Here is a 27,118-nt window from a genome sequence, read left to right as displayed (position 1 = left end):
TAGACATAATCTTCAGTAACATAGACAAAACCACAGACTAATTCGTGGAAGACTTAAATACTGACAGGATATAATTTCACACATGTATATAGGGTATCTGCTAATATGCTCTACAGATCTATAATGACAATACACTTTAAGACAGTTAAGACAATATGTCCATTATGACAAAAATAGAACATTGACAACCAGAAATAGTTACAAGAATACTAAGTACATCTTTCCTATGAACAATTTAATATGTACTTTTGAGGTATCTCTGAGTGAATGGCATTTTAAAAGGAACAGTTTTACTTCAACAATAAGGAAGATTCAAAACAAATTTTAATTAAGGGGCTTAACATTAACAGTTTTAAAAATCCAAGAATATAGTCAAAATAACTGTTCCACATTACTAGCATTATTTTTAGTATGCAAACTTGTTAATAAAAAAAAAAAAAAAAAAAGACTATGCAATCACTTTAGTTATAAGGGTTTTTCTTTTTAATATATGTTTTCATGTAAAGAGAAAAAAAAAGTTTAGTTGGATCATTTTCAAACAGATACCTCATGAAGTGCTCTCAAAATTACCACAGGCTTTATTAAATATTCCACTGACAGTTAACTCATACTTAATGGCAACTTCATGGGATTAAGTGGGGGGGGGAAGAGATTCGGAGCAAAAATGTAATACAAGAAGTATAAAACATGAAGTATTCCTAAAGACAACTATAATTAAAAAAACCCTGAATACATGTAAGAAATGGAGCATTTATAGATTCATCTTGGTAGAGTAAAAATGTCTGCCAACAATACTGAAAATTTCTAATAAATATGGCTTAGTATAAGGCATATCAGTAAGGTAAAGCAACAAAAATGGTAAATATAAATTAACACCAAAGGGTGTACTATTGTACTATCTGTTTTATATTTCACATTAAAAATTCACTGAGATATACAAAAAAACTGCTATGAGATTATAATATACCTAAGCAGCACTTGATTTGAAGTACTATATTGATAACAAGATCACACTAGAAAACAGCAAGCTTTCACATTAATTTCTTATTGCTACAATTGTATAAATTATTACTCAACTTATTTGGTAAATATCACTTATATAAAATAGCAAAAAATTAAATTAAGTAATTATTTATACAATTTTCATATGCTTTCCTTAAAATTAATAAAAATCTAAATAAAATGCAGTAAACAGTCTTACTGAATAGTTTATACATCTAAACTCTATACAGATGTTTAAGGCAAATTGTTTATATTATCACAATGAAAGAACTTTATCTTATTATCTGTGTAGTTCACACATAACACTTTCATCTAGAATGCATGCATAAACTTAGAGCAAGCAACTGTATACTTGTATATGTTTAGAATTTTCTCATGAACAATATTTTAAATAAATTGCTATCTTCTATCAACAGATTCAAGTTTTTTTTAAAAAGATTTTAAATGAAAGCTACAAATAAAACTGCATTATGTCAATTTATGAATGATTGATACTTATTTAAAATATGAAATGTATAGGATTTTGATTAATAATGAAAAATTTAAGCTTAAACTGGATTTTCATGTAGGGGTTTCATCTATAACTGAACAGTTAAAAGAATAAATTAATATTATTCTGAATAACAGAAAAAATAATCAAAAATGATGTTAACATGAGAAGTATTTTGGTATATGCACTTTTTGGCAGGATAGACAAGACGATTTACTTGCAGAACACAGTTTTTCTATGAGCACTAATAAATATAACAACCAATAATGATATATACACTTAGATTTTAATAATCAATTCTATTTAATGACAGTTTATTTAACTGAAGTGGGTTACTCAGTTAATCAGCACTAAATATACATATTATACACAAGTTATATCTAAAACCAGTCCTAAAGATAAACCAAGGTAGGAAAAGAATTGCTATTCTGTCTTCATTACAAATATGCAGATTGCTTTCATTTATAATACAAAATTACTTCTTTTTTTTTTTTGGAGCTCAGGCTTCAAATGCACTATAGCACTTCTCAGGTTTTTTCCTCATTATGGATTATTTTCATAGTTTGGGTGACAAAGGTCAATTTTAATTCTTATAGTAAGCTGGATGGTGAATTTCATCCCACCAGTTTTTAATGGTAATTGATTTATTATACGAGGGGTTTCCGAAAAGTAAGGTAACACATTTTTTTTTCTTAATAATGGTGAAAGGGAATGAGATGAAATGTGGTCGACAGATAGACCTGTTAATAACGTTCAAAAAGACTGCCAGTGCAGTGTTGCGGTACTGTTGCCTTTATGTTCTTTATGTTTAGTTATTCGCTTTTTGCAAGCAAAAGGGTCTTCACTAAATGATATTCACCATGAACTAGTTGCTGTGTATGGCGAAAAGGTGATGACAAAGAAGCAGGTGCTTTTTGGTGCAATGAATTTAAAGCGGGCCGTGTTGACATTGAAGATAGACATTGGGTGGGCAGGCCTTCAGTCATGGCCAGTGTTCTGGGACTGCCAAGGCATTCTGTTGGTGGATTTCTTTCCAAAGGGAGGAACAATCAATGCACAGCTTTACTGTACAACATTGGAAAAACTGAAAGCCAACATTTGACACAAACGACCAGGTCTCCTGACAAGCAGCTCTTGATTTTGTTGCACGACAATGCAACTCCACACACTGCCCACACCACTCGTGAGTGGTTGCGCCATAGTCGTTGGGAAACTCTGTAACTCCCCCCCCATAGCCCAGACTTAGTGCCTTCAAACTTCCATTCGTTCGGCCCTCTGAAAAAACACCTTTCAGGAAAGCATTTCACCATGGATGAGAAGGTTCATTAGGTGGTGCAATGTTGGTTACTGCATGTGGGCACGGACTTCTTCAGTACTGGTATTGATAAACCGATCCATTGTTGGGACAAGTGCATCAATAAAACTGGAGACTGTGCAGAAGTAGTGCATGTTCACTTATTTCTTGGTGTGTAATTTCAACTTCGTAATATTAAGCATTGAGAGAAAAAATGTGTTACCTTACTTTTCAGAAACCCCTCGTATATGCTATAAAAGACAGATTTCCAATATTAAATATGTAAAAAACAGTTGTTCACAATCTGATAGCAGAAGAATTTTTTTTTTAAGCTGTGATACATAGGTCTACATATAAGACTGGCTTCATAGTGATTGCCAACAGCAAAACTGCACTAATTCCCATGCTTACAGATGCACCATTCTCTATAAAAATATTTTAGGTTTTTAATTTTTTTAAAATTCTAACACAATTCATTTAATATTTGCAACTGATTTTGCCAATAGTGATCAAGAAATCTACAAAACAATGTGCAAACTTGATACAGAAGTGTGAAAAATCATTGGTCCATGTTTTGAACAGTTTGTTTATATCTGTGATAATGCCATTATTATAAATTCTCTTATCTTTTTCATGGTCTGTCTTGTATGACAGAAATAAAACCCATAGTCACAATAATTAAGCTTTTTTAATGCAGATTTCTTTTCTCACATAAAACAAAATACAGTCAGATTAGGTTAAATTCATTTATACAAAATTCAGTTTCACTAAAACCAATAAATATCCTCAAAGGTGCAATTACTTTTATTTTTTAATATTATTACCAAGGTTGGATGAATTAGTGTTGAATAATAAGACTAGAAATACTGACTGCTAATGAAATAAATGAATCTGATGCTAATTACTAATTATACAAGGACAATACCTTGATATTACAGGAGTGTTAGTATCTAATAATTCACAGATATTGCAATTCAATTCAAAATAAAACCAAATTAAAAAGATATAAACTTATTCTGGCAGGAAACTTGTAAAATATGCGTTAAGTAGAACATTTAAATGAAAATATACATTATCACTATATTCTTTTTCACATTTATATAAACAAAACATAAATATAATACAATCACAATATGAAATAAAAAAAATAAAAATATATGCAAATTTATAGATATACACATCTTAATGCCATGCTCACTGGGCTTTCTTGACTGAGATCAAAAATGGAAGGGGAGAGTCAGCTGATCACAAATTTTTATTACATAAAAAAGAAACAATTCTGATTATTTATGCAACTGAGTAAATAGATGGTTTTATAATATATTAGTATGAATGAATGCATGATTTTTTCATTATAATGATAACTACTTTTTAAAGAGAAAGCAACATTTGGCCAGCATTAAGAGCAGCTATGGAGAAGTCCATACTGTACAAATAAAGTTTACATGCCTACTGCAAGTTTCTACATCTTTTACCATGGAGAGCAAAACTTTTAAGCAATTGCACAGAGAGTTTGAAAATCACTGGTTGCACAAGGATATTGGGTTCACCTGAAATTAAAATTCTATAAATTTGGGCTGATATGAATTTCTCATTAATTTATCCTTAGTAAATAAAAGTAATTTCTCAATATTATTTTAAGGCATCATAAAGAATAAAAACAAAATGATGTTGATTTGATAGTTATTTAAAAAAAAAAAAAAATATATATATATATATATATAGTATTTTCTCTTAACTTTAGAAATTTAAAGTTTAGGTTGGCCCTAACTAATAAGTGAAAATGGATCCTCCAATAATTAAAAAAAAAAACTTAAAATAAAAAATCCTTAATTCAATTCAAAACAAAGGATGTCTTGAATACACAGTTGGAAAAATGATTATAAATATTATTACAATAAGAACGTTTCTCAAATCCATTTAAACAGGAAGCATTAAGTGTAAAATCATTTTTTATAACAAAAAACTATAATAAGTTTGTTTTCTGCCCCTTCCCTCAATGTATTAAGGGGAAGGGATAGCAAACAAATAAGCAAGCATTTATTACAAAATCTTTTTTCTGTCCCATCAAAAAGTTACTGTCTTCTGGGTCAAGATGAAACTGTGTTGAAAATATTTGGAACTTTTGGCTCATAATTTTTGATGAGAGACAAACTATTCACTTTGACAAATTCAGTTCAGTTTGCACATAAAACCATGCAAGAAATTTTACTGCTTACGTAATAACATTCACATTTAATTATGGTAAAAAAATTATAAACTCTGCAAACACCATTGAAAACAACCGTCTCTGTGAGAATTACATCATCCAGGTGAAGTGTTTTTTTTTTTTTTTTTTTTTTTTTATACAGGTAAAGTAGTTTACCTGTATAACAGTGAATTTTTGATGTATCACCAATGTAAACTGAAAATAAGACCTGGTAAGTATGATTTTGTGTGTCTCTTACAAAATATGATAGGGAAGACAAATTTCAGTTTGAGCAAGCTGAAATTTAAATGTAGCTGTATTAACTGAAAGCATGAAAGTAAGCAAACCAAAATAACCCTGCTCTGATTGAGAATTAAATATTCACAAGGCAGCTGTTTCTACTAATTTGTAATATGGAAGCCTTCCATCTTAAATCACAGCAGAATGATATATGCATAGTAATGCAAAAAAAAAAAAAAAAAAAACTCACATTGGAACAACCACAAGATCACATCATTCTATATTGTGCATGGCCAAAAATGACCTAATAATTATGATAATACTGACAAATAACAGTTTTAAAAAGAAAAACAATAATTTGTCTCAAGATGAAGTGCTATTTGTTCTTTGATAAAGTTAGCAGAAACATTTAATTGGCAGACAAAACTGGATCTCAATTTAAATGGATAATCAAAGGTATTCTTAATACATGCTTCTACCATGCACTGGAAAACTAAATTATAAATCTTTAATGCAGAAATCAGCAAGGATGTATCATTTTGAATGTGTATTGTGCTACCACCATGACTTCAGTAATAACAAAACTTAAATGTTCTGCATGATAGGGGTTCTAATTTTTTTTAATCTGTAAGTGTTAAATGGGCATTAAAACTCTTCAATGGTGTACTGCACTCTACAAAACATATTTGTATAAGGTCTATTTACATAAATGATATGACAGCTACGACTAAATATCTTGCACCAATGTACAAGATGCTTCTGTTGAATACACTCTGTTCTAGTCCTACTTCTACTCAATTAGTGCATTTCAAATCAACATTATTTTGCATAATTTTTGTGAATTCCACATTTTTTTTTTTATTATTTCTTTTTACATTTATACATTAATTTACATAATATTTCATGGATTAAATCTTTTCCTAATAATTTATGTACGAATAAATAAAAATATCTAAATATTTTAATATACAATGTTTTTCTTAGATAGATAATCAAAGATGATTAACAAAAATACAGCTAGTTTTGAAAATTATTACTATTTTCCAAAAAATAACTTAGCACAATCACAAGGAATGCATTAAAAAGAATACTTAAATTTTTTAAAATATTTGTAATATGGTCAGCATGTCAGGTAAAATTATTCAGAAAAATAATTTTACCTGACATGCAGACATAATTTTAATATTTTTTAATGTTAAGTATTCTCAAATGCACTAGATGCTAGTGCCTGCAGAATCTGTTCTCCAAAAAGAAACACTGCAATCTATTAGTTTGGCTTGTAAGATCATTCTTAAGTATCGGACCCCCAAGAAAGGCGGCAACACTGCAAATTTCATTTAACTAATGGAGCAGGCTGGAAAAATAATAACAATAAAAAAAAAAGCCCAATAACTCAACATCAATCAAAAAGTAAAGCAGAAGCATTATGCATATGTTTGGAGTAAAGAATCATTAGCATATGTATTAAGCAGAACACTAGATGACAAGGTTATAAAAAAGTACAAGAATAACAGTTTACTTGATTATAATTTCATATAATTTTAATTTATCATATAATTCAGAATTTCAGAAAAAGTATTGAAATTGCCTTAAGATCAAAATACACGGCACACCTACAACCAAGCAAAAAATTTGGCTCTTACAGATATTACAGCACTTCTTTCATGAAAAATTCCTAAAAATTAAAATGAAAATTCAAAAAAGCATTAATTTTAAGCCATTATACTGCAAACTTATTTTCACAATAACATCCTTCGGTTTTACATTAATAGCAATTTGAGTTATTGATATTTAATTAAAATTCATTAAGAGATAATTCACTTAAGTAATATATTATCTTCTAACAAATATGAGCCACCCAGCAGTTCCCAAAGTAGGACAGACAAACACGCACAAAGTGTGCCGAGTTAAAAAGTAGCTTGTAGGACTTAGCCTGGTTGGGAATGGTCTAAAAACATGTGGGTAATCATGCAATCAGCTGAACAGGTCTTGAAACCAATCAGTGATTCTTCAAGCAAAAAAGCTTTCGGTATGATATAATGTACACATAACCAAAAATGAATGCCATGGCATTTGTATCCTACTGTTTTTGAACCCATCCATCTCTGCAAGAGAGATCCCTATGCATTAGCATGCATCAAAAAATTAAGCATAACAATAAGCAGGCAGTACAAACTAATCTTTACTATGATCTGTCAAGCATGGCACCAAGTTTTGTTACTTCATACCTCAGATATAAGCTGTCTTTTATAGAAGTTGTTCTATTTCCTATGCAGTATTAAATTTGAATTAAAAAAAAAATAAAAATAAATGATTTTTTATTCCTAAAAATAATTTATTTTATTTTAACACAATGTTTAATGGGGAGAGGGAGGAGATCCAAGTTCCTCAAAAGATACAGAGGAACAAAAACCCATGCAAACTTTGAGAACTGCTGGTGGAACCAGTTCAGGTGTTTTTGGATAAGCAATGTTTTCTGCAGTTCTCAATATTTTGATATTTCACTCTTTAAAAAATGATTACAATTATTTCAAAAGTAGGTCAAAGTGTGGCAGACATAGTACCTTTAATGTAATGAAATAAAGCATTGCTTTCCATAGTGATATCTCAAATAATGAAGATATGATATACAGTATGCACAGAACGTACATAAACTTTAATTACTTTAATTATACAGGGTGTATCAAAAGGATGGTCCCATTCAGGTTTGTTTCTTTTGGGATGGCTTGCTTTAGATAAATAAAAATAAATGAATTAATGGCAAATTAAAATAACTCAGAATATCATCAAGAGAATAGTCAAATCTTGGTAAACCTGAGAGGTCACACAAGTTAATCTCTAAGAAGCATGAGACACATTTATACAAGTATATTTTTGTATGAATATAAAAATATACTTGTATTTTTTGTAAACTGTAAATTTTGTATACTAATATATACAAAATGGTATTGGGTGAAATAATGTAAAACAATGAGGTTTTCTGCTATTTTGTATATATTTTTGTGTTTAATATAAGTTACCTATGCAATAAAAATATACTTTCAAATATACTTGCCCTTATTAACTTTAATACATTATGAAAAAAATGTAATCTACCGAAGTACAGCTTTTGAATTAATACTGATAAAAGGAAATGATTATGGACAATTCATAACTCTCTCATCAGCCTTTTCAGATAAAGATACTTCACTTTTGTTATTTGTGTTCAAAACTCAGCTGAAGATTCTGAAGTATAAATCCTAGACACAGATCCTCCTAGTAATAGCTCTATTTCTAGAGCAGGTATTTCCATTTTACGATATATATATATTTTTTTTTATCATCACCCTCCCCTTCCCCATTTCTCATTAATATTATTTTTAAACAAATTGCAGCCAGCCTATGTATTTCCACAATTTCCAGTTCAACTGCCAAGGAAATATGGTTTGATCACTGTCTGGTATATTCCATTTGCACATTGTTCTAAGGACTGATGTGGCTGCATTACTGGACAAATGCCCAACAAACTTCACCTAAGAATAATGAGCTCTAGTTAGCAACTAGATCTGTTCAGAACAACCTACAAAAACTGAAAACAAAATTTAAAACACACACACACACACACACACACACACACACACACACACACACACACACACACACACACACACACACACACACACACACACACACACACACAAATAAAATAACTATAAATTTGAAGGAGGATTTAGTAACTTTTAGGCATGCAGCATGATCAGAGATGGAAAACCAATAACCACTAATATTATCCTGAAAAATTAGAACCAGAAACACTGTAAACATGGTTTAAAAAATTCTACAAGGAAAATGGAAAGTGTGCCAGACAAGTTGAACATCAGAAAAACAATAATTCTCAAATAATGGGAAATGGTTTAAGATTGAGCTCTGTCTAGTGGACTTCTCTTCTGTGAGGATATTAAGATCAATGTTTACAATTCCACATAAGATAAAATATCAGAAAAGGCTGTAGTAAAATCTCTAAGAACAGACTGATTTGGTTACCTTCTTGTGTGATAGACATACATAAAAAGTTACACATCACAGCTTACAATTTTTGCATAATTATTTCAAAACCCAGTGGAGCCAAACTTTTGTTCCATCCTGTATTTATGAGCGGTTAAAATTGTAATTATACAATACTTCAATATGTTTAAAAATGCAAAGTTTATATTTATGAAAAGTAAATTATCTATGATGTTTCCAAGTACCATCTTGGTTTCTCTTTATGAAAAGCTTCCTGGATATTATTCCATGCTTTGAAGGAACCTTGTATCCTGCATTCTTTGTGCCAAATATAAATCATAATAAAAACAGCTTCGAGATGCTAATTTAATAACTAATAATTAAAAATTACTGGAATAAAAAACATTGTTTACACAGTTGTTTTACTCAGGCATCACAAGACATTCAATAATGTATTATTAGCATTTAAAAGTATAAACAAAAAACTGGACAAGAAAATATTTATGTTAGAGTAAGGAAATCCCTGGTACACTGATGAAATGAAATTATCTATGCTTGGTTTTGTTAGTTTGATATTACATTTGATACAATTGTAGCTTGTTTCACATACAGCATAGATCTAATTTCATAAATACCTATACATTTCAGTAAAGTTTCTAAAATGTAAATAAATATATATATATATATATATATACACACACACACACGCACACATGCAAAAACATGGAGAACCCGGCAAGACTACCTTTCAATTTTATCATATATTCATTTTATGATAAAAATGAATTGATAGAATTAACTAATTATTTGTATTTGTATTTTATGAATAATATCAATATTTACTTGGGTAATTACCAAAAATATTGCATAAGTTCTGAATACAGCATTAGTGAAGATTACAGATGATTCTCAAAAATTTTCTCAGAGATGAGTACTGGGACCACTCCTGTATCTGATTTTCCTTAATGACGGGAAGTTGTCAAAGTTTACTGAGGAGTTTAAGGTAGGAAGGTGGTTAATAACACAAATGGTCAAATGCTCAAATGGTCTGAAAAATGGAAACTGAAGTTGAACGCTTCTAAATGTAAGGGTTTTACCTAGGGAACAGAAATATAGGAGTTAAAGCTGGGAGAATGAAGTTAAAAGTGGTCTAGGATGAAAAAGTTAGGAATTAAGGTACAATCAGATATGAAATTTGCCATGCACTGTAAACAGATGGCTAGGAAGGCACATGATGTCCTGTCTATGATATAGAAGACCTTTGAAAGTGGAGTAAAGGATGTCACAGCCCCTTTATATAAGACAATAGTGATACTGCATTTGAATATTGTGTTCAGGTCTAGCGGCCACATCAGAAAACAATACAGAGCATCTAGAAAAGCTTCAAAGAAGGACAAAAAGATTGATGTGGGGGTGTTAATCGATATCCATATTAAAAATGGCTCAGAAGGTGCAGACTGCAAAAGCATGGTAATTAGTCATCTCAAGGGAAGAAGATGACTGGGGTATATAAAACCCCAAAGGGAATCGTTAAAATAAGCAAGGGAGGTGTATTTTCACTGATAAAAGAGAGAAGACCAGGAAATACAAATATAAAATTTTGGAGAGTAACAGAAGGCTGGATCTTGCAATTTTTGCCTTTGGGTAGCACATTGTAAATCATTAGAATTAACTGCCTGACATATTGGCTGAGGCAGAGAGTTTGGTAAAGTTCAAAGAGGAAACTGATAGTCACTTTTTGGTGATGGAGAAGTATGAGCAACAGAGAATTTTTCCCCCTCTATCTCCCTCTTTTTGGCAGATGCAGAAAAGTCCATTGCTTTGCATCATTCAGCTATAATTTTAATACTTGTAGAAATCAAGAAAATCTATAGAAATTTCACAAACTTTGAGTAGTTGTGATCATGATATTGTTGTTGTTATTTGGTTTTTAGGAGCATTAGCAACTAAGGCCATATTGCTCTGGGAATATGTGGTGGTCATTCCCTGACCTTTCCGCATTCTCTGTATTTGGTCACGGGCTCAAACCACGGTCTATTCAAGAAGCGAGTGCTACGCACTGCTACTCCTGCCCACCTGGCTACAGAGGCGCCTGTGATCATGACATTGTATCTTGTGTTTCTCGATCACTGTCTTGTACATCTAGCCAAATAAATGACAATGGGCAGTTGTCAAATGGCTCATAAACAGTTAAAGGAAACTGGCAAATGCACCCAAAAAATAACTGTTTCAACCTTTCAAATATATAAATCTCATAAATATATATTTGAAATATATAAATCATTTTATCAATTCACTTTTAATAATATATTTTTCTACATTGTAAAGCTGAAAGTACTGAGGTGCTCCATATTTTTGCATACTACTACTGCATGTGTTTTTTTTATATATATAAAACACAAATTTTAAAAATTGCATTCAATTTGATATTAATAAAATAGCAAATTGTACATTAAACAAAACAATCATATCAATTTGATCACAGTTTAAATTTTAAACTTAGAAAAATGCAGCTAACAATCAGTTATCCAGGGATGAATTAACAGCATGCTAATAAGCTATACTTCCCCATTTAGATGAATGGATTTATATTATGATTATGATTATCATAATATAATCATATCCTAATATGATTATCAACATGAATGTTGTGCATTGCTTTTCTTGGCATTTAATATTTTCTTGATTCATTTAATCCTTGGGATATTTTAACTATCATACAATTCTAACCCATTCAAGAAAAGTTTTGTATATTATGGAAGAGATGAAAGTTAACTACATATTTTTTCTTTTTATTATTTTATGTTTATTTATCTTTTGTTTAACTCAACGAAAAGGTAAAATTTATTACGGATTTTATTTAAACAAACACATTGAAAAGTATTCTCATTAACAAGTAATCAGTCAAGTTTATTTTGAGGTAAATTAATCAGACACTATGTCTTGGATGCCCAAGTGACAAAATGAATTTGAGAAACCTTTCACAGACATTAGACATATATAATACAATAGATAAATAAGATTGCAAAGTTCACTAAAATTAAAAAAAATTACAATACATGCTGCTCATAAATACATAAAACAACAGGAACAGCAAACGTTAATGTGAAATATTCTGATAAAATACTAGCTGCGACATAACGTAAAACTTCACAGACAGTTCAACTTTTTTTTCACATAAAATTATATAAGAAAACATCTTACACTAATTTTTAAAATTAAGTAACATTTGGCTATATCAATATTTTGTGTAAGGTGGGGCAGGGGAATTCCATGTGCACTACAGTGAAAGTATCCATCAAAACAGAAGTTCAGTAACTTCAATCATATTTTAAGCATTTAGTTTCAAAGACAACAAATACAGAATTAAATATATATAACCGTTTGGTAATTTACAAATTGTAATAATACACGATACTAAAGTAAAAGGCTCGATTAAAAAAATTGTAAAAAGAATAAGTTAAACAGTGTAAAATAGTAGGCGTAACTTGTTTTACAGTAACACAAAACTGTACATTGGTCCAACAGCCAGAAAGCAAGGTTCAAGTTAAAAACATCTCTATGAAACAGTCTTCAGTTAACTGCAAGATACTTATTTCTTTACCCGTTTCTAACACATCATTATATGTAAAACAAACATGCAAAATTCCCAACTAAGACACATGCTAAATTACAGTTGCAGCCAATGCTTGTAGTAGGACCTGCTTCTGCATGGCACATCATGGCATCTTGAACAACATGATATTTAAAATCTGAAAACACAATCTAATGGCAGTGAAACATCTATCTATACTTCTACACACAACCATATTCGTACCATACAGAATTTTCAGGACGCCTGTCTCTTGAATTATTATGAGATGTGTTTTGGCTGTTGACTTTCTCGATATCAGCTCTAGATTTTCCAGACCTCCCTGTTTCTGAACCTTTTGGTGTATCTTGCCCATTTTCTGGCAAATTGGAAGATGGAGAGGGAACATTAATTACATAACCAGGAGGTCTTGTAGTTCTGTCTTCAGAAGGAAGATGGTGTGTTGATTCTAAGAGGTTAGCAGAGGATCGATGTCTGTAGGGTGTCAACTGATGTGTGGAAAAGCTCCTTGAAAATGGGCGGTGTGCTGTATCAGAAGCTTCTCTCACTGATAAGTCAGAATAAGGGGTTTGTTTTCCAACATTGGTAATGAGGTTCACAGTCATATGATTCTCAACTGTAGTTTGAGAATGAGCACCCTGAGAAGATGAATGACCAATGCTATCAACAACTGTCTGTAATAGACAAAAACAGGTTTGAAAAATAGCATTTTTTCAATTTAAGGCTGAAAAAAAAAATCAATATTAATAATGACAGCAATGATTGATCACAAGAGCAAACTTTAAAGTTAAAACTTGAATATGAAAGACACAAAAGGTTACATTAAAAAACACTATGTTTTTCAACATAATCCTCTTTAACTCTATACACTTATTTCTCTTTAAACCCTTGAAACTCATGAAACCCTTGCAAACCTTTGGAGTCCCTCAGGGCTCAGTGTTGGGTCCATTATTGTTTTCTGTATTTATAAATGATATTGATGATGGTATATTGGGCTTAATGTCCAAGTTTGCAGACGATACAAAGGTTGGCAGGGTTGTCAAGGACACTACTGACACTATGCTGCTGCAACAGGATCTGGAAAGGTTGAGCAGATGGGCTGAGAGGTGGCAAATGAAGTTTAACATTGACAAATGTAAAGTACTACACATGGGAAACAGCAACCCCAGAGCAACGTATCAACTCTGTGGTACTACACTGACAGTGGTAGAGAATGAAAGGGACTTGGGGGTGGTTGTGCAGGCAGATATGAAGTTCTCTGAGCAGTGCAGACGGGCTGCAAGAGTAGCTCATGGAGTATTGTCAATGATATACAGGAATTTTTCCAGCAGGGATAAGGAGGTGATTATTCCATTGTATAAGGCAATGGTCAGGCCACACCTAGAGTACTGTATACAGGTCTGGAGGCCTCATTTCAAGAAGGATGTAGAGCTGCTGGAACGAGTACAGAGAAGGGCAACAAGATTAGTGAATGGAACAAAGGGGTGCTCTTACGAAGAAAGGTTTAAGTTTTGCAAATTACAGTGTCTGGAGACTAGGCACCAGCGAGGTGATCTGATAGAGGTGTATAAAGCCTTGAATGGTTTAAGCATGCTCAATGCTGATGGGATTCTTCCTCTAGCTCAGAAAAATCACCTGAGAGGGCATAAATTCAAATTGAGGAAAGACAGATGTAGGATAGACGTGCGGAAATTTGCCTTTAGCCAGCGGGTGGTTGGTTGGTGGAACAGACTTCCATCCCTTGTGGTGGAGGTTGATAGCCTAAATAAGTTTAAGGCTCAGCTGGACAGGTATTTTGAACGAACAGAGGGGTGAAGTGGAAGTGGTTTTTTTTTTTTTTTTGGCTGATGCTGCATAAGCTTGCTTTCTTGCATCAAATGCCTCTACTAATGCTAATGCTAATAAGTCTAAAAGTCCCATCTTCAAGACATAAGATATGTGGTTATGGTGTTGACTCACCCTTTGTTTTAAATATCTAAATTTCTAGTTTGGAAAGGGTGAATTTGCAGTGAAGAAAAATAAAGCCAAACAATTCAGTAATCCATAAAAACAATATAAGATTAAATATTTTTAATCCTCTCATGAATATGCAGATCTACACTTTTTAATGCGAGGAACCAAAGGGTATGAATGTGTGTGTGTGTACACATGCATGTGTTGCTAATGCAGAGTTGCCTTTGCATTAGCAACGTTGGTAATGAGGTTTACAGTCATATGGCACATCATGGCATCTGGTATGTGACACTGGTGAGGCCCCAAGTTGGGAACGGCTCATATAAGATTGCAGTTCACACATGTGGTGATCAGTGTTTGAGTGCATGCTCCATGTGGATATTGGCCTTGCTATTGCTATATCGTACTGGGTGGTTAGATGGACCACTGCTGTGTTATGAGATGAGACACACACGACGCTCACCACGGCTCTTCTACATGTTACCTTTGGAATCAACTGCTGTTGAGCCGATCATGGTAGACTTGTGACACCACAAAATGGGAGCATTTAGCCATGTTGGCTGTTGTCGGGATACTGGCGCCTGTATGTCATCCCCCCAACACACACACACACACACACACACACACACACACACACACACACACACACACACACACACACACACACACACACACACACACACACACACATGTTCAAAGTTGGAAAGTTCTTGACACTGGCCCATTCTTCCTTGCAGACACTCAGCTTGTGGAGGCTATGGCACTCAATGGCCATCAAGGGTACTGCAAGATACAAGAAATTGCACCTTACATGGGCAAGACAGCACCAACACTCGACACCAACGTGTGGAAATCTGTCACCTAGTCTGATGAAACCGATTTCCAACTCTATCATGCTGATGGGTGTATCTGCATTTGGAGAAAGCAACATGAGGCCATTGCACCTGGATGCACTGTTGGTGTTCGTCAGCTTGGAAGTAGAGGTGTTATGGTTTGGGAAATGTTTTCATGGCATGCCCTGGGTCCTCCGATCACCATTAATGGGAATGCTTACCTGTCTACCATCTCTGACCAAGTATACCTCTTCATGACAGCATATCCAGATAACGCTGGGATCTATCAACAAACAACGTGCCATGCCACAAGGCCTGACAAGTTGCTAAATGGTTTAAGGAACATGGCAATGAATTCTCTGTACTCTCAAGGCTGCCCAACTATGATGGGTGTATCTACATTTGGAGAAAGCAACATGAGGCCAATGCACCTGGATGCACTGTTGGTGTTTGTCAGCTTGGAGGTAGAGGTGTTATGGTTTGGGAAATGTTTTCATGGCATGCCCATTAATGGGAATCATCTCTATCATCTCTGACCAAGTACACCACTTCATGACAGCATATCCAGATAACTCTGGGATCTATCAACAAACAATGTGCCATGCCACAAGGCCTAACAAGTTGCTAAATAGTTTAAGGAACATGGCAATGAATTCTCTGTACTCTCAAGGCTGCCCAACTCAAGCAATCTGAACCCAACTGAGCACGTTTGAGATCTACTGGAAATAGGACATTCAATTCTGTGCCCAATGACATTACTGGACACTGTCCAACGCATGGACAGTATGTAGCACTACCATAGGACACCCGACCATATCAAAATGTGTACAGGGTGTATTAAGGGGAAAAAGTAGCCCTAACAAGGTATTAGGTCAGGTGTGACGAATGCAACTCAGTTGTGTGTGTGTGTGTGTGTGTGTGTGTGTGTGTGTGTGTGTGTGTGTGTGTGTGTGTGTGCGCGCGCGCGTGTAATGCAGTATCAGCACAAGTTCCCATGACTCTGTAGGACCATGCTACTGCCTATCAACTGTATTTACAACTAATAGTGGCTGTTTTTATATTTAAGGTATTTTCAAAAATTGGTGTAACCTTTCATCATGATTTGAAACTGTGGGTTTATGTAAGCCAAAATTGGATGAAATTCTCGGGAATTCAGATACCAAATTGAAAAACTGAATTCAATCACATAATAAATACATAAATGTAGAGTGTTTACTGAAATTTAAAAAATAAGTAATGTGAGTTTACATTTATTTATTTATTTTTGCTGCAAAATGTGATTTTGATTTTATTTTTGACAGTAATCCTGCTCTAACGTTCAGTTATAAAGTCAAAGCTGCAAAAAATTAATATTTAAAAGCATGTGTTGCACACAGTTTCAATTTTTACAAACTTCCAAATTCTTAAAAAAAATCCACTCCAAGTCTAGAAAACCACTTGTGAAAGTGGTTAAAGATCAAAAACAGGCACAGCTTGAGGTCCGTCTACAGGTAGAACAAATGCACTTCTTTCAACCAGTACTGAAAATTAGGCTGGAAAACAATAGTATGCCATTCTTGTTGATAAGTTTAAGTTTACTTGTTAAAATCAACTTACTGTTCTGGTGTCAAATTTCCAAAATTATATGAAAATCACTGCTGATTATAAGTTCAAGCGCATTCAAAATTAATTATAGCACACGAATATCAGACTCAATAAGATTTGGTATTTAATATTTGCATAATGTTGAATAAACTGAAAAACACGTAGCCAAACCACTAATGAACTTCCCTATAAGGAAATCCTCTTTATATCAAATTTTTCTGACAGACCTTTGGTTTCAAAATTATAATTTCATGTAATTTTATCTCCACATAATGAAATGATATCTCTCTATAATGAAGTTTCTGGCCATTGCCTTGTTTAATATTTTCTTATTATTACAACAATACTGCTGTAATAATAATATACATCAAGCAAGGTTGAGAAGGTTAGTGCTATTTCCACTGTGCACAAAGTCTGGGGTCCAATGGTGTTTCCAACAGAGCATTTTGGACATTATGCTTTCTTGGATAAAGCTCATCGTCTAAAATGTGATCTTTGAAATGCTAATGTAGCCTAATGAAGATACAATTTAGATTCAGTCACTGTTTCTCAACTTTTTGTCACTTATGGCACCCATGCACTATAAAAATTGTAATACTGCAGTATCCCTAAAGTGTGATTTTTTTTTTTTGCATCATCCCTTAAGGAAGCCTAGTGAATCTAACCAATTTCGAATTTTTGGTCTAGGTGGCTGGAAACTACCACTGCTATACAGTTGACATTAGCAAATAAAAACATTCCTGCTAGTTGTTTTTTCACATCATGCTACATATCAAATTAAACATAACACAGTTTCAGTGACCATTACCATTCGACATGATAATCAATAGTGTTAAATATCAACATGATGAAAAGAAAATCTTTGAGAGTCAGCAACAAAATTAAGTACCATATAAAATTGATAAAGGGGATCAAGATAGATCTCACTGCTAAATTCAGCATTCCACAAAACAATTTATCAACAATTTAAAAAAAATGGAAATTCATTTAATAAGCAAACATGGAAACTTTTGACAGGAAGTAGCTGCAACTTTCTACCTACAAGGATGTCAACAAATCAGTTTTAAAATGGAGTATAATGATTCATGGAAAACAATTCTTCCTCTTGAGTACTAAAATAAAAGAAAAGCTTTTGAAATATATAAAATAACTGGACCAACCAAGAGATCAAAGTTTGTTCGGGTTGTCATATAGATTTAAAAATAGACAAGGCGTTTTATAGAAATTAATTCTAAAAGCAAGTGTTAACGATGAATGCAAAATTTGCAAAGAGAATGTTCTGAACAATTTTCGGAAAAAAGAATACAATCAAAAAGACATTTTTAATGTAGCAGATATTCTCTCTCTCTCTCTCTCTCTCTCTCTCTCTCTCTCTCTCTCTCTCTCTCTCTATCTATATATATATATATATATATAAGAGCTTACACAACAAAACTAATTTTCAAAGACGAATGTTTTGGAGGGAAATTACAGCAAAGAAGGAGCAACCTCTTTTTTTTTTTTTTTATGAAAACCCGAAACACGAGAGGTATTAGAACCTATAGTACTTAGTACCATGCTTGGGTTGGAGATTGAGAAGATGAGAGAAAATATTTGTTGACATTAAACTTGAACTTCTATAGACTGTAATTTTCAGGAAAGACATTTGGAGGAAGATTGTTCCAGAAAACGGCAGTTGAATGAATAAACGAGAAAGATTAAAAGTTGGTTCTGTGAGTGTGAAGTTGGACAGTAAATAGATGTTGGCTGGTGGAGGCACTTGTTCGGACTGTTTTGAAAGAGAGAGCAGGAATTATAGAAGCCAATTCAGAAGAATAGTGCCCATGGAAGTATCTGTAGAAAAGACATGCAGCAGAAACAGTATGTCTATGAGACAGAGAGCGCAGAGACTCTGTTAGAGATGAGTCATTAATTAACCTAACTGCCCTCTTCTGAATGGAATATAGAAGCCTGAGAAAGGTTTTGGGGGCACCTCCCCAGATGTGGGAACAATATTCCATAGTAGGGAGGATTTGCAATTTGTACAAAGTAAACAGCTGTTTGGAAAGCAAGTAATGCCAAGAGCAAAAGAGAAAACCAAGTTTTTTATATGTAGAGCAAGCAATATTTGTAATGTGCTTGTGCCAAGAGAGATTAGAAGTCAGGGTAATCCCCCAAAAGAGATATATCATCTTGCCTACAAATCGAAGTGTCACCACAGATAAGCATAGGAGCAGAAGAATCCTTTTTGTGAGAGAGAAGTTGAAGCTGATTGAGCAGGGCAAGGTTTCTCAAAATGGAAAGTGGAATGTGCTATCATCGGCAAAACTATGGATAGGATTTCCAGTCAATGGAAGAAGGTCATTAATATACAAGAGGAAAAGAGTGGAGGAAAGAACTGAACCTTGGGGGGACACCAGCATTAGTGGAGAAGTTAGAAGACAGAGTGCCATCTACCATCACACTCAGTAAGCGATCAGAGAGAAAACTGGATAACCAATTACAAAACACAGTTGGCAAACTGTAAGATGGAAGCTTGTTTAGAAGACCTTTATGCCAAACACGATCGAAAGCCTTTGAGATGTCAAGAGTTTCCTTGTGTTTCAAGAGTTTGTGTTTCACCGAACCTTTCCATTGCATTAGTCCATATAAATGGGTAACATAAGCCAAAATTATCACCGGTGGATCGGCACTGACGGAATCCATACTGGTGATCGTTGATCAGACGGCAGGTTTCTGGGTAGTTTAGGAGTTGGCAGTTAATTGATTTCTCCATTACTTTAGAAAGAGTAGAAGTAATTGCAATGAGATGATAATTGGATGGGAGGGATTTGTCACCCTTTTTAGGAACTGGCTGCATATGAACAAATTTCCAAGCAGAAGGAAAAACACCTTTGGAATAAGAAAGTGAAAAAAGGCGGCAAAGAACAGGAGTAAGTTCAGGAGCACAGGTTTTGAGAACAAGTGGAGAAATACGATCAGGACCTGGAGCTTTATTAGCATCAAGATTCGTCAAAATCCTTCTGACATCCTTTTGACAAAAGACCACAGGAGGCATGAAGGTGGTATATTCTTGCCATGTGCATGCAATATCCAAAAATTTCATTACTTCTCACAACATATTCTTCTCACCTTTTCTTACTACTGTATTCAGTAGTAAGAAATGTCATGAATAGTCAAACTAACAGAAAAAACTTATCTGCAAAAAAGACCTACACCTCGTTCATTTCACAGATATATGTGGTCTCAGTTCCGATCTTAATGATGTCCATTTCTACTTACAGTTTGACAAACTTCATGTACTTTTTCTGACGGATTCCAAATTATCCGTTGATTCAACTACTACTCATTTCAATTGTCCTAATTACTCAATGTACAATTCTTTTCACTTCAAAGGCAGTACTTGTGCATATGACTGCACTGATATTCCACATCAGAGACGTAATTTAGGATCTCCTCTTTTCGATCTTCTCTGGCTCAAAATCTCTCTACTCGATTCTGTTAAATTCATCTGTTGCCTCTATCATTCTCAAAACTCCACTAATCATTTGGAACTCTTTGACTTCTTTCTTTGAAAACTGATTTCCTACAGTCCAACTTTACTTACAATGACTAATCTTCCATGGTGATTTTATTGTTCACAACTTCAGCAGGCATCCATTTTCTAGTCACATGGATCCAGCTGGTCGAGTTGCTGAAGCTTTTGCATTACTGACCTCACTCAGATTTTTCACTTACCTATCAGAATACCAGACAACTCTAACCATACAGACAACATTCTTGATCTTTTTCTCACAAATAATGCTTCCAAGTACACAATCAAGGTAAGTAATCCTCTAGGCACCTCAGATCACAACTTGGTGATGGTCTTTTCTCCAATGGAGCCTTTCTCTTGTGGCTATTCTGAACCTTGTATTGTTTGGCTTTACAAGAATGCAAAATGGGACGATCTGTGTGATTTCTATTCTTCCTTTCCTTGGTCGGATTACTGTTTTAAATCTTCTCATGTCAATATTTGATCAGATTGTGTAAGTGAAATTATTCTTGTAGAGATGAAATCCTTTATTCTACATGCCTTAAAATCCCATACTTTGTCTAAACCTTGGTTTTTCAATAAATGTGCTAAAGTTGAAGATAAGAACATTGCATATTGCAATTGGTTTGTATTCAAATCTCCAGGTTCATTTCCTTACCCTGTTCAAAATCTAAACTAGATTTTGAACACGGTAAGAGTAGAAACTTGCTTCCTGTCCAAATGGTAGGTGAGTATTCTGGTCTCTTGCCAAAGCTATTTGGCTGCAACTTTTGCCCATCTCTATTCCAATCTCTGTCAAAACCAGATGGCTCTATTGCCATCTCAGCCAAAACATAAAGCTGACCTGCTAGAATGCTACTTTTCTTCTAATTCATGTATTTATAATCTTGGTAAACCACCTCCTACCATTCCCAGTACACTCCATTCAATGCCTTCTGTGATCTTCTGTCAAAAGGATGGAAAAAGAATCTTGAACAGTTGTGATGCCAAGAAAGCACCAGGTCCTGATGGTATTTATCTGCTTGTTCTCAAAACCTGTGCTCCCGAACTTACTCCTGTTCTCTGTTGCCTTTTCACACTTGCATATTGTGTGCTATGTGAGGAATGACTAGGATTTCTCACTGTAGCAAAATTTCTCCATGGCAGAATTTTCAGAATGATTAAGGCACCCTGTTATAGAGATGTTTTACTGTATGTTTAATTTTGTTTTTGTTGACAAATATTAATGTCCTTGCTAATACGTTTTAATTCAGGAACTGCTCTCAGATGCTGCTCAAATATTAGTATTAGCAGTGGCAAATGATGCAGGAAATCAGGCTTATACAGCATTCTAGTTCTTCCTTGAATTTATTCAAACCATCCACTTACAGACGAAGTTTTTTCCAGTAATCAACCACCCACTGGCTAATGGCAAACTTCTGAACATCTATTATCCAACTATCCTTCCTCAATTTGAATATATGCCCCATAATGTGCGTAGTCTGAGCTAGAGGAAGAATGCCATAAATACTCAGCATGTTCAATCCATTCAAAGCCTTAAAAATCTCAATCAGGTCTCCTCGCAGGTGTCTAGTCTCCAGACACCGCAGTTCTGCAAACTGTATGCAGGGAATAACTTTGATATCATATATTTGGATCTTAGAAAGGCTTTTGATACTGTTGCACATGGAAGACTGCTGAACAAATTGGAGCAGTATGGCGTTGGAGGCAAATTGCTGCTATGGATAAAGGGCTGGTTGAGTGGGAGGAGACAGAGTGGTAATCAATGGACACTGCTCTTCATGGACTAATGTTATAGTGGAGTTCCTCAGGGGGTTCAGTGTTGGGTCCATTGTTGTTTTCTGTATTTATAAATGATACTGATGATGGTATATTGGACTTAATGTCCAAGTTTGCAGATGATACGAAGGTTGGCAGGGTTGTTAAGGACACTAATGACAGTACACTGCTGCAACAGGATCTAGAAAAGTTGAGCAGATAGGCTGAAAGGTGGCACATGAAGTTTAACATCGACAAATGTAAAGTACTACATATGGGAAGCAGTAACCCCAAAGTAACATATCAACTCTGTGGTACTACACTGACAGTGGTAGAGAACAAAAAGGACCTGGGGGTAATCGTGCAGGCAGATATGAAGTTTTCTGAGCAGTGCAGATGGTCTACAAGAGTAGCTCATGGTGTCTTGTCAATGATATACAGGGATTTTTCTAGCAGGGATAAGGAGGTGATTATCCCCTTGTATAAGGCAATGGTCAGGCCACTGAGTACTGTATACAGGTCTGGAGGTCTCATTTTAAGAAGAATGTAGAGCTGTTGGAACGAGTACAGAGAAGGGCAACAAGATTAGTGAATGGAACAAAGGGTTGCTCTTACGAAGAAAGGCTTAAGTTATGCAAATTACAGTGTCTAGAGACTAGGCACCTGCGAGGTGATCTGATTGAGGTGTATAAAGCCTTTAATGGTTTGAGCATGCTCAGTGCTGATGGGATTCTTCCTCTTGCTCAGAATAATCACCTGAGAGGGCATAAATTCAAACTGAGGAAAGAAAGATGTAAGATAGATGTGCGGAAGTTTGCCTTTAGCCAGTGGGTAGTTGGTTGGTTGGTGGAACAGACTTGCATCCTTTGTTGTGGAAGTTGATAGCCTAAATAAATTTAAGGCTGGGCTGGACAGTTATTTGAAAAGAACAGAGGGGTGAAATGGGTGAGTTAGTTTTTTTTTGGCTGATGCTGCATAAGCTTGCTTTCTTGCATCATGTGCTTCTACTAACGCTAATGCTGTAGCATCTGGAGATCAACATCCTTTCTAAAATGAGGTCTCCGAAACTGCATGCAATATTAAAGATGTGGCCTAACCTTTGGCTTGTACAATGGGATAATCACCTCCTTATCCATGCCAAAGTTCCTGTATATTATTGACAAACCCCTATGAGCTGTCCTGGCAGCCGTGCCTGCACTGCTCACAGAACTTCATATTAAACTGCATACATTACCTCCAGGTCCTTTTCATTTTCTGGTACCCTGAGTGTAGAAACACACAACTGGTAGGTTATTCTGGGATTACTATTACCTTGCATTTGTATCTTGTTGCAACATATCCTTATTAATGTCATCAGCTACCCTTCCAACCTTTGTATTATCTCCAAACGTGGACATGAAGCCTGATATACCCTCATCAATATCATTAATTAATTAATACAGAAAACAACAATTGGCCCAGCACCGAATTCTGTGGGACTCTACTAATAACATTAGTCCACAAAGAGCAATGTCCACTGATAACCATTCTGCCTTCTCCCGCTCAACCATTCCTTTATCCATAGCAGCAGTATCTTTCCCTTAATGAGATACTGCTCCAAATTGTACAGTAGTCTTTTATGTGCACAGTATCAAAAGCTTTCCTGAAGTCCAAGTATATGATACCAAAATTATTTTTTGCATCCAGTTCCTTTGTCACTGCATCATAGTTTGTTTGTTTGTTATTTGGTTTTTAGGAGCATTAGCAACTAAGGCCATATTGCTTGGGGATATGCAGTGGTCATTCCTTGACCTTTCCACATCCTCCGTATTTGGTGGCTCACGGGCTCGAACCCCAGTCTAATCAAGAAGCATGTGCTACACACTGCTGCTCCTGCCCACCTGGCTACGAAGGCGCCACTGCATCATAGTACCCAATCAAATTGTTCAGACAAAATCTCCCCATGCTGTGACTGAAGTATAACTGCACTCCTGTTTAGATGGTCCTGCATTCATCTTTAACCAGTGACTTCATTATTTTTCCTAGAGGAGAAGTTAATCTATCAGGTCAGTAGTTATTCATGTCACCGTTTTATTCCCCCTTTGTGCATTCGTGATAGATTCACACACCTCCATCCATAGGTACCTCCCTTGATTTAAAATATTATAATTATGGCTAAGCATTTGCTTACCCCTTTGCTGCTTCTCTTAATATAATTGAATAGATCCCATCCACCCCAGGTGCCTTTTTTATGTTTAACTTCAATAATTTCTCTTCTAGTTTCCTCTCAGTTACTACAAAATCATTTAGCTCCCTCTTAGAGTTGATAAACTTCTGGTATCCTCCTCTCTAAAGAATTCCTCGTGTGAATGTAGATGCAAAATACCTATTCAGTTTTTTAGAATTCTAAAAAACTGAATAGGTATTTTGAATTCTAAAAACTGAATTCTAAAAAGCTTTCTTTGCCTGAGACCTCGTAATCTCCCTTGGCTTGCAGACCTGTTTTGTGCATTGACTGCAGACTGCTTTATATTTACCCACAGGCTTATGTATAACCTGAAAATTTATGTGCATCCCATGCAATTTTCTTCTCTGCCACACGTCTCAATAGTTCCTCTGCCATCCATTTAGGTCTAAACCTTGAACTCTATTTCTTAGTTGGTATGAAAAGTCTAGTAGCTTCTATGATTATTTTCCTGAATGCTTCCCATTTAGAATTATTTGGTTATGTTGGAAACATCATTAGGCAGTCCTGCTGTATATAATTTAAGAAATGTCTGAGACCACTGTATTCACCCTTACAAAATAAACAATCCTCCCTTTACTCATAACAGGACATGTCTTTAAGTAAATCTCACATAAGTACAATGTGATCTCTGCCATCCAGAGGGTCCTTTTACCTGTGGATTCTTAATGCATGAAGAATCACTACTGATAATCATATCAAAAGAATTGGAGTAGAATTGTGTGTGTGTGTGTGTGTGTGAGTGAGAACATATATATATTATTACACCAATGTTGATTATTTTTAGAAAAATGGTAAATAAAAACCAATTTAATACTATCTTTTGATTACAATATTTGAAGTGACAAATTTTCCAGACACAAGAAGATTTAAGTACATATGAATGAGTCAGTTCCAGAAAAATTTGTGACTCATCAAGCTACAATTTTAATAACAATTCATTGAAATCATTGAAAGCAAAAGTTATATGAAGAGTGATTATTTTAAACAATTTGCATTGACCCATACTGGATTGCTCTCTTGACAAGTGGGGTTTTTTTTTTTTTTTTTTTTGTATTACCTGTTTGGGAGTTTGATTGAGAGACTTGTTTTCATTCCCTCCAGACAATGTTGAAGATTCTACCAGTGTACACTGGCTACTTGGTCCAACATCTCGAACAGGAATGTGATCATCTTGACTAGAATCTTCACCATTATTCATACTGCCTGAAACAAAAAAAAAAAAAATAAAATAAAAAAAACATCTTTTGAAAAACAACACAGGAAAAAATTCATGCATTCTTAATTGTTGAAATTTTTAATACTACACTATTTATAATTACTTGCATCCCAATTTCAAGTTAATGCTTGACCCAAATAACCTTGACCTCAGTCTTCCAATATTTGAAATCATTTGTTAATACTAAACTTGAAGTTTGAGGATGACATTTAACATATGGTAATGAATGAGTGTGCACATAATATGAATGATTAAATTACTTTTAATCAATTCCAATGAATTAAAAATTACTTAGTTTGGTTCTTTACACATGATGAATTATATAAGATTATTAAATGATATGAAGGAATTTCATAATTGAACATTACTTAACATCATATGCATGAAATGTTATCTTAACCTACAGTGATATCAGATTCAAAAGATATAATGGTATACACTTTTATTCTATTTTTTTTAATTCTCTGTATATTTGTCATACTTTTTGGATATCCATTGAATTATGGTAGAATATTATTATATACTGGTTTAAATCTGGACTGAATTGATAACTTTACTTTTTTTTTTTTTTTTTTTTAAATATTCATGTGATAAACAATGTATGACATAACAGATAAGCTGTTGAAATTTTGGAAAGATTTCTTATTTTTAAGATTTAAATAATCTGAATTACACATCTGGTTAGCACAGTAAGTTCAGTTCCTATCAAAAAGAGAATTTATGGTTTTTTTTTTTTTTTTTAGAACAACAGATTTGCCCTGCTGCAGGCAAGTCTGTTGGTCTCAGGCAAGGGTCACGGTTTTTTTCCCCTCTCGTAAAATATTTTTCATTATAAAAATGCTCACATAAACTTGCAGTTCACAACATGATATACTGATGTCTCATGATCTTAACAGCCTCGGTGTTGCTGGATTTTTTAACAATTCAATTCTAACAAGAAAAAAATGCTAGTCGCTACTTCAACTTGTATTATGCATAAAAAAAGGTAAAGTAAACTGTAGCCATTATCCACTGCAGGATGGAAGCCTCCTCATGCATGTTGAGGGAAATGGACCGTAACCTGCCACACTGGTCCAGTGTGGGTCGACAGATCAACGGTATTTAGCAGTTCAGCCGACCGGGCTGGCCGGGTGGGTAAAGTGCCTGCCTGGCAATCCAAAGGTCGCGGGTTCGAATCCCATCTTGGGCTTGGATCAAAGTACTGCAAAGACCTTGGGAAGTGCACTATGGCCACAGAAGCCGA

General features: G+C 34.3%; 1 protein-coding gene across 1 annotated transcript in view; it reads right to left on the bottom strand.

Annotated features, from left to right (window-relative positions):
* Nucleotides 1-12,687: 12,687 nt before the first annotated feature.
* Nucleotides 12,688-27,118, bottom strand: part of LOC150084017 (protein Daple-like) — a 303,433-nt gene continuing 289,002 nt past the window's right edge. Inside the window, exons 30-31 of the mRNA XM_090375738.1 lie at nucleotides 25,717-25,862; nucleotides 12,688-13,464 (exon numbers count right to left, since the gene is read on the bottom strand). Coding sequence (XP_090231864.1) covers nucleotides 12,994-13,464; nucleotides 25,717-25,862 — 617 coding nt within the window. The 3' untranslated portion in view covers nucleotides 12,688-12,993. The remainder of the gene's footprint in view (nucleotides 13,465-25,716; nucleotides 25,863-27,118) is intronic.

Source organism: Mastigoproctus giganteus, chromosome 6, assembly GCF_048544385.1.
Source record: "Mastigoproctus giganteus isolate SK-2022 chromosome 6, ASM4854438v1, whole genome shotgun sequence".
Classification (NCBI taxonomy): domain Eukaryota; kingdom Metazoa; phylum Arthropoda; class Arachnida; order Uropygi; family Thelyphonidae; genus Mastigoproctus; species Mastigoproctus giganteus.
The sequence above is the reverse complement of the archived record's forward strand: the minus strand, read 5'-3'. Positions and strand labels throughout refer to the sequence as shown.